The 11,470-nt window shown below is 41.0% G+C and overlaps 1 protein-coding gene across 12 annotated transcripts in view; it reads left to right on the forward strand.

Moving 5' to 3' along the window:
- Positions 1 to 11,255, forward strand: part of fcho2 (FCH and mu domain containing endocytic adaptor 2) — a 40,149-nt gene extending 28,894 nt beyond the window's left edge. For 4 of the 12 annotated variants that reach the window (XM_023422234.2, XM_023422235.2, XM_023422236.2 and 1 more), the window contains 15 exons: positions 705 to 744; positions 938 to 1,020; positions 2,672 to 2,755; positions 4,429 to 4,947; positions 5,374 to 5,489; positions 5,592 to 5,721; positions 5,900 to 5,983; positions 6,293 to 6,352; positions 6,898 to 7,009; positions 8,097 to 8,252; positions 8,992 to 9,124; positions 10,313 to 10,512; positions 10,616 to 10,680; positions 10,781 to 10,945; positions 11,040 to 11,255. In XM_023422234.2, the coding sequence (XP_023278002.1) occupies positions 705 to 744; positions 938 to 1,020; positions 2,672 to 2,755; positions 4,429 to 4,947; positions 5,374 to 5,489; positions 5,592 to 5,721; positions 5,900 to 5,983; positions 6,293 to 6,352; positions 6,898 to 7,009; positions 8,097 to 8,252; positions 8,992 to 9,124; positions 10,313 to 10,512; positions 10,616 to 10,680; positions 10,781 to 10,945; positions 11,040 to 11,062 (1,970 nt within the window). In that variant the 3' untranslated portion in view covers positions 11,063 to 11,255. The remainder of the gene's footprint in view (positions 1 to 704; positions 745 to 937; positions 1,021 to 2,671; positions 2,756 to 4,428; positions 4,948 to 5,373; positions 5,490 to 5,591; positions 5,722 to 5,899; positions 5,984 to 6,292; positions 6,353 to 6,897; positions 7,010 to 8,096; positions 8,253 to 8,991; positions 9,125 to 10,312; positions 10,513 to 10,615; positions 10,681 to 10,780; positions 10,946 to 11,039) is intronic. The other 8 variants (XM_023422241.2, XM_087178222.1, XM_087178223.1 and 5 more) reach the window with 4 other exon arrangements.
- Positions 11,256 to 11,470: the final 215 nt, after the last annotated feature.

The raw sequence follows: 11,470 nt of genomic DNA on the forward strand, positions 1-11,470 counted from the left end.
GCCCTCTCCCCCCTCCTCCCCTCAAAGTATCTGCCACAGCTCTCATCTCTGTCCCCTCATAGGAGCCTTTCACACAGCTGCTGCAGCCAGCTGACACCAGCTAACACCACTGACACTGTGTTCTCTCACTGCAAATGTTCAGCATCCTATTTTGAAGGATTTACTTACATGTATGGTTGTAAATCAGGGTCCTCTCGGTTGCATCCTCTTACCTCTGGTGCTTAAGTTTCTGCTTATATGAATCTCAGCAATTTATTGTAACACTTTAGACAGGGGCACAAAAATAACAAAGCAATGCCTGATTTTATTTTTCAGCTGCTAAATCACCTCTTCCCCTGTTGTAAAGTGTTACCACCACATTAAAAACACATTAGCTGGTTGAGTTAACCCTTTTTGCAGTAAGGTTTTACTTTATGAGGCAGAAATAAGAAATATATTGTATCTAAACCTAAATCTTACTGCAAATACATTTCTATGATTTTTCATGGCAGATGGTGGTTCTCACTTGTTCAGTCAAAACCTCAGTTTATATTTCTGGTTTAAGGTGTGATGTACTTTTGGCAAATGTCTTTGAATACTAGATGGTGAAAACCTCTTGTGTCGGGTTTTTATTTTATTTTTTACTTGCTGTGAAATGTATTTGCTGTCATCGCCCAGTGCAGGTCTGTGGGTCTCAGTTTGTGTTTGTTTTTCTCTCGCTGCAGGTGACGAACTGGCAAAACCCAGAGTGCCAACATCGTACGAGTGAGTATCAGAGTAAAACGTGAAAACTTTATTTATAACTCGTGTCTGTTCAATGTTCAAAAGTTTCAAAAGAGCTATTTTTTTAATGTTTACTGCATCTATGCACTTTAAATAGTCTGTGAGAGGAAAATCGTGCAGTTATTTGCTTGAAAGTGTAAGAAAGTTTGACTCGACTCACTCTCTCCTCTATCAGACTTAACAACGACCTTCTGTCTCTGGACCCGTTCAGCCCGACTCTCGCAGCAGGCTCCTCCTCCTCTGTGTCATCATCAACAGGTAACATCAATACGTTTTATCTGGATTTCTGTGCACATACCTCTCTCCACAATTTCAGATTTTACCTTTTTCTTTACTTTGTGTCGTCAAGAAATTTTGTATTCACCAATTAGTGGTCACTTGAATTCCTTTAAAATTGTAGTCCGTAAGATTTCAGTCAAAAATAACTTCAGTTGAATCTGATTTCATTCTACAGTCAAGTTAGTTACTTTGTTGAGGAGTTGGAGTTGCACAGCGTGTCACCTGCAAAAGTAAAAGATGATCTTCTGTTGGAAAAGTGCCTCAGCAAAATGCATTTTTGGTGAATCTCCATAGTTGGTGATGAACTACACCGCTTCAATGTTCAGCCAGTTGAACACTTTTAATATGAAGCAGCAGCAGCAGCAGCGGGAAGTGTTGGTTTTGCATTGGCAGTAAGTGAAAACAGCTCTGATGTGGTGTAAGGAGAGTGAAGAGTGAACAGTGAGGCTGTTACCAATGAGATAAAATTGCATTTGATTACATCATCCGTTGTTTTCAGTCAGTCCTTTGTGCTTAGGTACGCAGTCTGAAGGCCTGACTTCACCGTTACCAATAAAAACTACTGTACTCTTCAGAGAGGGACGTATGGAGTGTAAATGACCAAGAGGAAAAACATGCTGACAATAAATAATAAAGGTCCGAAGGATTGTAACTTTAAAGAACGAGCATGCTGATTTTAACTCATTCACTCAGTTGAGCCGGTGATGCAGTCATTTTCACCCTTTCACTTCTTTGATCTCACCATCTCTCTATGCAGTATATAGTCTCCCTTCCCCTGTCTTTCTTTTTCCAAGCTTCTCAGTTGGAAGCCTTTCCTCTCAGGGCAGTCCCAGATGGAGGAACTGACCCCTGAAGTCAACACAATATTAGACTTTGGGGAATTAAAACGGCAGCCTTTTCCTATCCCAGTTTGCAGGGTTTTTTTCCCCCAGTTTGTTTCAAGTAGCTCAGCTTTTCTTTTTTCTTAAACATCTTCCTGAAGTGTCTATAGTCGCACTACTCTATGAGACATTTGACTTTTGAGGTTTTTGTTGCACAACAAGTGTGATTCTCACGGCTTTACGTGCATGACACCAGTGTTTAAACAGAGTGACATTAGCAGTGACCCATTGCCTAGGCTAAGCGTAATCCACAGTTAATTGGCACCTAGTAGAGGTCAGAGGGTTGGCTATAAAGCCCACTGGCACGTATGTTGTCAAACAGTGTCTTGTTACTGTCAAAGGTCGTGACTTAAAAGTCAAAAGAGCATCGAAAAGTGCCCTGATTAAGATACGGTGATGGGAATTAAGTCCCCGTGCACAGCCTGTTAAATCTCCCTGTGTACAGTGTGGCAGTGTGACCAGCTCCAAATGCACACATGACACATGAAACAAGTCGAGTCTGTGAGGTATTAGAAAGATTAAACTCTGACTGAATGAAACAGAGACTGAAACAATGTATGGATTTTGGCATTTATTGTATTTATTTATTTATTTTGGGTTCACTGATTTTTTTTTTTTTTTTTTCATTCAGTTTTTACATGTTTTTTAAATTTTATTTCACTTTTTGTTTTATTACGATGTCATTGTCTGAATTGGAATCACTCGATGTTTTCTTGGTTTGATGTGTTTGTTTTAACTTCTCTCGTTAGACCTTGCCTCTGTTTTCCTTTCAATCCCTCCATCTCCATCTTTTCTGATGAATGACTCAGACGTCTTTCTGCCAGAGGCATCAGGTAAAATGTGTGTGCCCCTTTCATCACACAGTGATTTAAATGAAAAGAACTTGAAGCATTCATCAGCTACTGTTTAGCATCGTGTTTATGTTTATGTTTATGAATTTTTGTTTGCCTTTATGTAAACCTTGGAGAATTCTTTATTTTAAATGCGTGTGAACATACTTACATTTTCAGGACATGTCCTTCTGCATGACTAAAATCAGGATTTGTATGTCGTTGATAAGAGGATACATTATGGTTGCAAAATATGCATGATATCCGGTAAGGACATGACACTAAAACTATTGTTACACAGAGTAACAAGGACAAAAACACCATTATAACTCAGTACAATTACAAACAGCGACACACTGGTGGTTCATATTTGGTTGAAAGCCAGTCAGCAGATTTTGTCAGCTATAAAAAGTCTGGCAATCAGCAATGCAGCATGAGAAAAACGAAAAGAGATCCAACACAGGAAAGATCATCGAGTTCAAACTGCTGCTGCATCGATGTGAGACAAAACTGTAGAATCGATTAAGAATTGTTTGATCTGTCAAGAACAGCCTGAAAAGTCATGACAGCATCAGCAGAGAGGAACAGAGGCCACAACTTGAAACAAACCAAAATCAATATGATGGACATGTACAATATGTTGTGTATAATAGCAGAAATTGGCTTTTTTTTTTTACATTATTATCTAGCGTGAACCAATAACACATGCCACAGCATTTATAGTCCAAGCTAGTTTGCAGTGCTCTTCCATAGATGGGCCTCTAAAATAAAAATTGATTTATGAAGGAGTTTAATAACTGCAAATTTAATGAAATGATCAACACTTGATATATTTAATTCCTATATAAAATTTTAATTGCACAATTAAATGTTATCCCAAGGGGCTTGTATGTTGTAGATTCTGCTTCTGATAAGAAATTGTTGTGCAACAGCTTAAATGTGAAAAGATAATGTAAATTATGGAAGGCATGAAACCTTATATGACCTGCTTTTGTACCAGTGTTTGCATTGGTGGATTAGACACTAAGTAAGATAAGTTATTTTGTCATTTTAGCTCCTGCACTAACGAGGAAACGGTGTCGTTAGGAGACATCAGGCTAAGTCATCATAAATCTAAAGAGCCTCATTCAGCTCCCACCGTATATGATAGAGGGTTCAGCGTGTAAAAGCAGGTGCACTATTTATATGTCACCCAATACGGATCAGTTCTGAACATTACCCAGTGATCTGACACTCAGTAATGTCATGCTGGTTCATCCGTCTGGTTCCAAACACTGTGACTGCTGATGCCGTAGTGTTAGGTTACAGATACATTTATTTAGATTTAGATATGTTGGTCCATAGCTGATTATAATTGTGTTTATAGTCATTAAACCCCAAATTCTAATGATTAATACGTACTTATATTTTAATGTCGAAAAAAAACACCAATAGTATGAGTCTAGTATTTTAGTGTTGGTCTTTATTTTGTAAACAGTGAATGAAGTTGTTCACATATTGACTCGTTCTTTTTGAATTGGCTTTCTGTGTATGTTGAGACAGTCTGAGATGATAAGTGGCTGCTGACTGGATGCTTTCTGATTTCACTGGAACTATAGAGATGTGACTGAATGTCTCAGGGGTTACTGTCTATACTTCGTATTTGTGATGTTTATTGCCTCTGTCAATCACATCAGCTCCTTCAGCTGAGCCGGTGACACAAAGGGAGCGCACTCCTCCCTTGGCAGAGAGCCAACCATCCAAAGATGCCTCCTCTTTCTCTTCGTCCACATCCTCCCCCTGGGACTCGCCAGAAAACGCTTTCCAAGCACTCAAACCCGTACCGGCGCGGGCCCAGAGCGCCCCCATCACCCTGCCGACTGAGCCAGTCGACCCCATCAAAAGCCCGGTCGCCGGCAGCCCTCCAAAGAGCGTCGACTCCTTCTCCTCTGTGTCCTGGTCCCAGAGCCAGTGGATCGCTTTCAGTGATAATTTTGCTCCAGCTCGCCGTCAGGGCTCAGGGCCGAGTGTGAAGGAGCTCCAGAGGCTGCAGTCCGGCCCCGGCAGATCAAGCCGCTTCCTCTCTGATGACTCTGCTGACGCCTACTGCAAAGCACCGGGCAGCAGAGAGGACGGCAGCTCCGGTCTCCCTGATGTCTTCGCTGGAATTACAGATAGGGCGATGGCTGCAGCTCAATCAAGCAAAGTATTCAATGGTAACATGATCACTGACGTCAGAGACGTGTTTTATGCCTGAGGTTTGGAGTTTGATTTGTGTATTTTGAGTTATCTTGTTATTTTTGTGCATTAGTTTCATATTTGGAGTTTACATATTTGTGTGTGTTTTATTTATTTTTTTCATTATTTTATTTTGCAGACTTGTTTATCTGACTCACTGCCTGGTTTGCAACATGTTTCTCTTCGAGTTTCTTTTTGTGAAATTTAATTTGGAATGTGTTTTTCTTGTTTCCTGTTATGATTTTTCATGTTTTGCTGTCATGGTTTACATATTAAAGCTCTTGATGCATGATGGTTTTGCAGTGAAGCCTAGTTGTGTACGTACAAGTTTGCTTGTACAGATTCCTGTTCACGATGTTAAACTGTCGCTAACCAGTAAAACTTACATGTGTTTGCTCGTGTAGTGCCGGTACCGAACCGACCTACGACCCCGCTGACAGCTGGAGCCCTGGTGCCCCCACCACGACCCTCCTCCAGGCCCAAACTCCCCACTGGAAAACTCACAGGAATCAATGAGATTGTGAGTAATTGCAACCACTCTATAAGTGCAACTCAACATTTGCTTTTAAAATCTACTCTGACTTAAAAACACCATCCTATTTGATCTACTCCCTTCACTCAGGTTCGGCCGTTCAGCCCACCCAAAACATCCAACGCCAGTCCTCCTCCCAGTGCACCACTCGCCCGGGCAGAGAGCTCCTCCTCCTTGTCATCGAACGCCTCACTCAGCGCTGGCAACACCCCCACCGTCGGTAAGCTTCCTCAGCCTCCTCTGTGTGCAGACAATCTCTTTATTCTTGGACTCCTTATTCTTCAGCTCCTCACCAATGTGCCACATGTCGTTGTCTCTGCACCACAATGTGCTGTTTTCTCCTTGTCCCCTCTTCCCTCACTCCTCTCTCCTTCCTTGCTTCATTCCTCTCCTTGCAGGAGCTGAGCTCACCTTTGCTCACCCCCTCTCCTCCCCAGAGCCAGAGCTGCTCTCCCTCTCTCCTTTCTTTCTCCTAAGCCAAAGTGAGTCTGCCTTCTCCAAACTCTCGTCTCCCTTTAGAGACGCTCCTTTTCTGTGGTGCTTACAGTCATCATCTTTACTGTGCATACATTTCACTGATGCTTAGGAAAGTCATCATCAGGGCCTGTTAGCTCTTTGTTCATCTCTGTGCAGTCGTATCAGCCTCGTCAGCTTAGGGCTCACCTGCCACTGTCACACATTTTAGGAAACAGCTTACAACTGTGCTCAGCATCATCTCTCCTCACATTTGTGCTCTCTGGGTTTGTTTATCTCCTCCTTTCCTCTTTTATGCCTTTTAATTTGGCGTAAAGAGGATGATGTGTTCATAGCGAAGCTGCCTACCTTTGAGAAGCGGTGTGAAACACCAGCAGGTATGGTTGAAGTTCATACAAGAGGACTCTCCTCTGTATTTAACTGAAACTAACAGCAGCGAGTTGAATGAGCTGGATGGACAACTGGATTGTTTTTTGCTTTGCAGTGACTGCATTTCTCTGTCTTGTGTGCTCTTCACTGTCACCTCTTCACATTTTTCTTTCGATCAAAAGCATCAACTTCTAACAGTTTATTTGTTACAATACTGAAGTAATGAATGATATGACTGCTACGTCTTTTGTTAACTTAAGTTTTAATGCTGTCTGAGGTCATTCTGTCTAATTGTACTTAATTATAACTAAAGCAGCTGTAGCACGAAGCGCTCTAAAACTGTATCTTATTTCTGTTTATTTGAAAAGTAACAGAATGTACTGATTTGCAATGTATGAATGACTGACCTCATGAAATATTCTTAATTATATAATGCATCTTTGCATGATCAAACCTGCCTAATTCTGATGTGAGCTTTGGAGCCCAGTGTTATGAGAGTCTGATCTGCAGCTGAGTCAACAGACCTGAATCTTTGTGCCTTTCTCATTCTCAGGGACGTCTCGCGGTCCCAGCCCTGTGACCCTGGCATCCCAGGATGCTTTGCCCATTGCCGTGGCCTTCACAGAGTCGGTTAATGCTTACTTCAAAGGAGCTGATCCCACTAAGTGAGTCTCACATGACCTCCTGCTGCTCAAAGGCCCCCGACAAGGAGCTGCACGCATACACATTTTTGTCCATATTTGAACTCAAACAATAACACATATGACGCTATAAGTTATACATTACATGGTGTTGTACTTCATGGTCCCCGGCCAACGTACACTAGACCCAGGTTGCGTATTTTGCAGAGTGTATCTCCCTCTCGCTTTGCATGTGTGGAATGTTTTGCGTTAGTCTGACACCATTCTTTCAGAGTGGATAACCTACATGGAGCAGATTATAGTCTGGGGCAGAGAAAATATACAGCCTTTTATTAGTTAACTGCTGTTAAATTGCCGCTGTGCAAAAAAAAAGCTTATTTTTGCAGGGATTAGCAAATGGAACATTTCATAAGCAATGCAGTAGAGACACGGTGCGAGGTTGAGACCCGCTGTGGGCCGTTAACCACCACAGCACTCGACTGCACCCCGAATGAAGGAAGACTCTTCTCGTTTAGAAACTGGATCAATATTAGACTGTAGAACCATAGAGATATATATTAAGACTTACAAACGCGTAGATGTGTTACACCTAGAACCTAAAGCCAACGTGTTTAGATTGAAGCAGAAGTCTAAAACAGGTTGGATATCTACTTTAAGTCGGCCTAGGTTAAAACTTTACATAAAGAGCGGATCAGTGAGCTAAAGTACGGTACGTAATAAGATCAAATATGTCAAATGTGGCTTTGTACTCAGTTTTAGTGATGAAAAGAAAAGTGTAGCAAAAGAAAATTAACAGTAATTTTGATAACAGATTACTTGTTTAAGTCATTTCTTAATAAGAAATGCCAAACATTCTCTGGTTTCCGTTTCACAGATGTGAGGATTTAATGCTTTTCTCTATTTCATATCATTACTAATCGAATAAAATTGAACATCTGTGAGTTTATGGGGCTGTTACTCAGACAGAAAAAGCAATTAGAATTTTATGTTTGTGACATTTTATAAACTAATGGGACATTTGTTAAAAATTTTCATGATGAACAGGATCATTAGTTGGAGACCCCCCCCCCCCCAAACACATAATTCATATTCATGTGACTGCGCTCCACAGGTGCATTGTGAAGATCACAGGAGACATGACTCTGTCGTTCCCCATGGGCATCATCAAGGTGTTCACCACCAACCCTTCCCCGGCCGTCCTCACCTTCAAACTGAAGAACACCAGCAGGTTGGAGCAGATCCTACCCAACCAACAGCTTTTATACAGGTGAGGTGTCCAGGAAAACATGATCACTGAAGCAGCTAAAACACAAACAGGCGTGTCCACAACTGAAGACCTTCGCAGAGCTGATAACTTGGGGTTGAGTCAAAGAGGGATTTGGACGGGATGATACGAGCGAGGATGGAGGAAATGTAGTCTGCGTCAGTGAGAGGAAATTCAATTAGTAATCTGACATAAACCCATCATTAAGTTGTCAGGGAAGTATTTTCCACCAGACTTTAACAGCCAGGTTCTCAACAGCCCATGTCTCTTCTGAAATACTTCGCCCTAAAATAGCAAAGAACAGCAAACTTTATATAACAGCTGCTTCATTTAACACACATCATTGTATCTCTCACCTCTTTTGTCTCAGTCGAAGGTGTTTAGTGAATATTTTGCCTCAGATGCAGGGAAAGTTTCTGGTCCCGTTTTAAAACTGCGAGCGTTATGTGACAAATTTGCATCTTTTAACAAAAATTAAAGAAAGATGACATCTGTTTCTATTTTTAAAAAATGTTTCTCGTTCTGGTTCTTCACGGTTGTCCATAGACCACATGGCTGGACTAATTGAATCAAGTGGAATTCATGATTTAGTAGCTGGTTGGATATAACAGGGTCATTTTTTCCAAGCTATTGGAGCTTTACACACAAAGCCAAGAAGTGTAATGAATAATTGAGCCTCTTATTATTCCTTGTATGCGTGCGTGCGTGCGTCTCTCTTTCTAACTGTTTGTCTTTTATCTAGTGATCCTTCCCAGAGTGACTCGAATTCCAAGGACTTCTGGTTCAACATGCAAGCACTGACGTCCTACCTCAGAAAAGCCTCAGATCAGAATCCTTCAGCTTCCTACTATAACGTGGACATCCTGAAATACCAGGTCGGAACATGATCCAGATAAAAAAAACTGCAGTTAAAGAATGAGTATTTCACTATCTTGACGGCCATGCGCCAAAGTTAGGGAGAAAAGATATCACAGTATTTTCATTGTTCTGTTTGTGTTCTGTCAGAAGTTTATTTGATCCTCCAGCTCTAGTCTGTGTAATAATCCAGTACTTTTAACTTTGTGGTGTGGTCTTTCTGGGACCAGATTAGAATTACATTAATTTGTCTTACTGTGATAATCTGGGTTAAACATGTAAAATCATATAGCCTCACACAATGTAAAAAGGCCTTGGGAAAAGACAAACAAACAAAAAAGCTTCTTTTATAGCTTCAAACTTGCTTTTTTATTTATCATTTATTTATTATATTTATCTTTAATATAATAATGCATAAGAAAAATGACTGTAGAAGTGTAAAGTAGAGAGTCCAAATTGTCTGTGATACTATATTGTACGTGTCTGCATGGTTTTTGCACACATCATGAGCGGAGCAGGACTTGTCATTACTAGCTGATGCCACTGAGAGTGAGACAAGAGAAGAAAGAGCAGTGATTCTGCATTATTTAGTCAGTATTCACTGAATGTATGAAGGAAATCATCAAAATCTTGGAGATTTGAGGTATTTGTAACTGTTTTTAATGTTTTTAACTCATGGATGATTTTGATATGTGGAAAATGCTGCGGCCCTAAAAGAGGCAGGGGTTAAATATCTTGTCAGGGATTCTTCAGCTGGTTTGGCCACGCTGTCATCAAGCATCAAGCTTTGGCCCTCCAGTTTCATAGACAACCTCACAAACCACTAAAGGCCGTCCTGGTCCTGCCACCCCATAATCAGGCCTGACTTTTTTTTTCTTTTCTCTCAATAAATAAATATTGAGTTTTATTTTACATTAGGTGGATCAAGAAATGTAGGAACAGATTAAATATAAGTGTAAAAAGAAATCCATAAATTTTTCTGTGATGGGAGAAGAATTAGTGTTAGTCCTGGACAACAGCTGGTGTTCAAGCAGCTTTCCAGGAAGCTTTGGAGAAACATTTGTTTTCAGCAAACCAAAGACTGCTGTGTTACACTCCAGCCATGGTTACATAGTCTCATTGTGAGGGAGGATATTAAGAAAATCACTGTAATTGCTCTAATTGCTGTTCATATTTAAATTTGGACAATTTGACTCTACTGCGTCCAGGTGCTGTCTGACGGGATCCATTCCACTCCTCTAAACCTGGCCGTGTACTGGAAGTGTACACCGAGCACAACAGACCTGAGGGTCGACTACCGCTACAACCCAGATTCCATGTTCTCTCCTTGGCCGCTCAGCAACGTACAGATCTTAGTGCCCGTCGACGGAGGAGTCACCAACATGCAGTCTCTGCCCAACTCCATATGGTGAGATATTGGCGCTCGTATCAGAAGTGTGAAGCCCTGAAGAACATTTCTGTCTGAGTTAAACAGATGGAGCTTAATGTGATATTTCTGTCTCTTCCTTTAGGAATTCAGAGCAGAATAAGTGTTTGTGGAAGCTGAGCGACATCTCAGAAAAGTCGGAAAATGAAGGTAAGCATTTTTTTTTTGTTTGTTTTGATAGTGGATGGTGAGGAAGAGAGCTGCATCACTCAGTGGAATTTGAGTGTATTTGTTTGTGTTTGACCCCCAGGAGCCGGATCTCTGAGGGCCAAGTTTGAGCTGTCAAACGGTCCATCAAACCCCTCTACTCTGGCGGTGCAGTTTATGAGTGAGGGAAGCACCCTGTCCGGAGTGGACATGGAGCTACAGGGTGCTGGATACAGACTCTCTCTCAGCAAGAAAAGATTTGCCACAGGTTTGTAGTCTGCTTGATCATCCACACACACCAGACTCTGCTTTATTTAATGCATCAACAACTGGAATTACATCCTTTGTGTTCTTCCCTTCAGGACGTTACATGGCAGATTGCTGAGGTGACCCACCACTCTGGTTCTCAAGAAAGAAAAACACAAAACTTGTCAACTCTGCAACGCCTCCTGAACCTCTGGATCCATCAGCTGTGCTTTGCCCCGGGAGGCGAGAATCTCACTACAATAAAACAGCACTGAGTATTGAACACTGTTAAAAAAAATAAATAAAAGAAAACTAAGATGAGCTTTCAGGAACTGTGTAGATATGAAGTCTAATAATGATTTCTGATCAATTCACTTTTGTATAGTCAGAAACAATTTATGGATTAGATATAAATCTATATTGTATTTGAAATCATAAAAAAAAAAAAAAAAAAAAAAAAAGTGCACTAACAATCTTTCAGACGCTCTTTTTCCTCTTATACTCATTTTTCAAGAGCCAATAATGAATATCAAACAAACCCATATCT

This window comes from Seriola lalandi, unplaced genomic scaffold, assembly GCF_002814215.2.
Source record: "Seriola lalandi dorsalis isolate HSWRI2012SDOR001 ecotype SW California unplaced genomic scaffold, Sedor1 jcf7180002054680, whole genome shotgun sequence".
Taxonomy (NCBI): domain Eukaryota; kingdom Metazoa; phylum Chordata; class Actinopteri; order Carangiformes; family Carangidae; genus Seriola; species Seriola lalandi.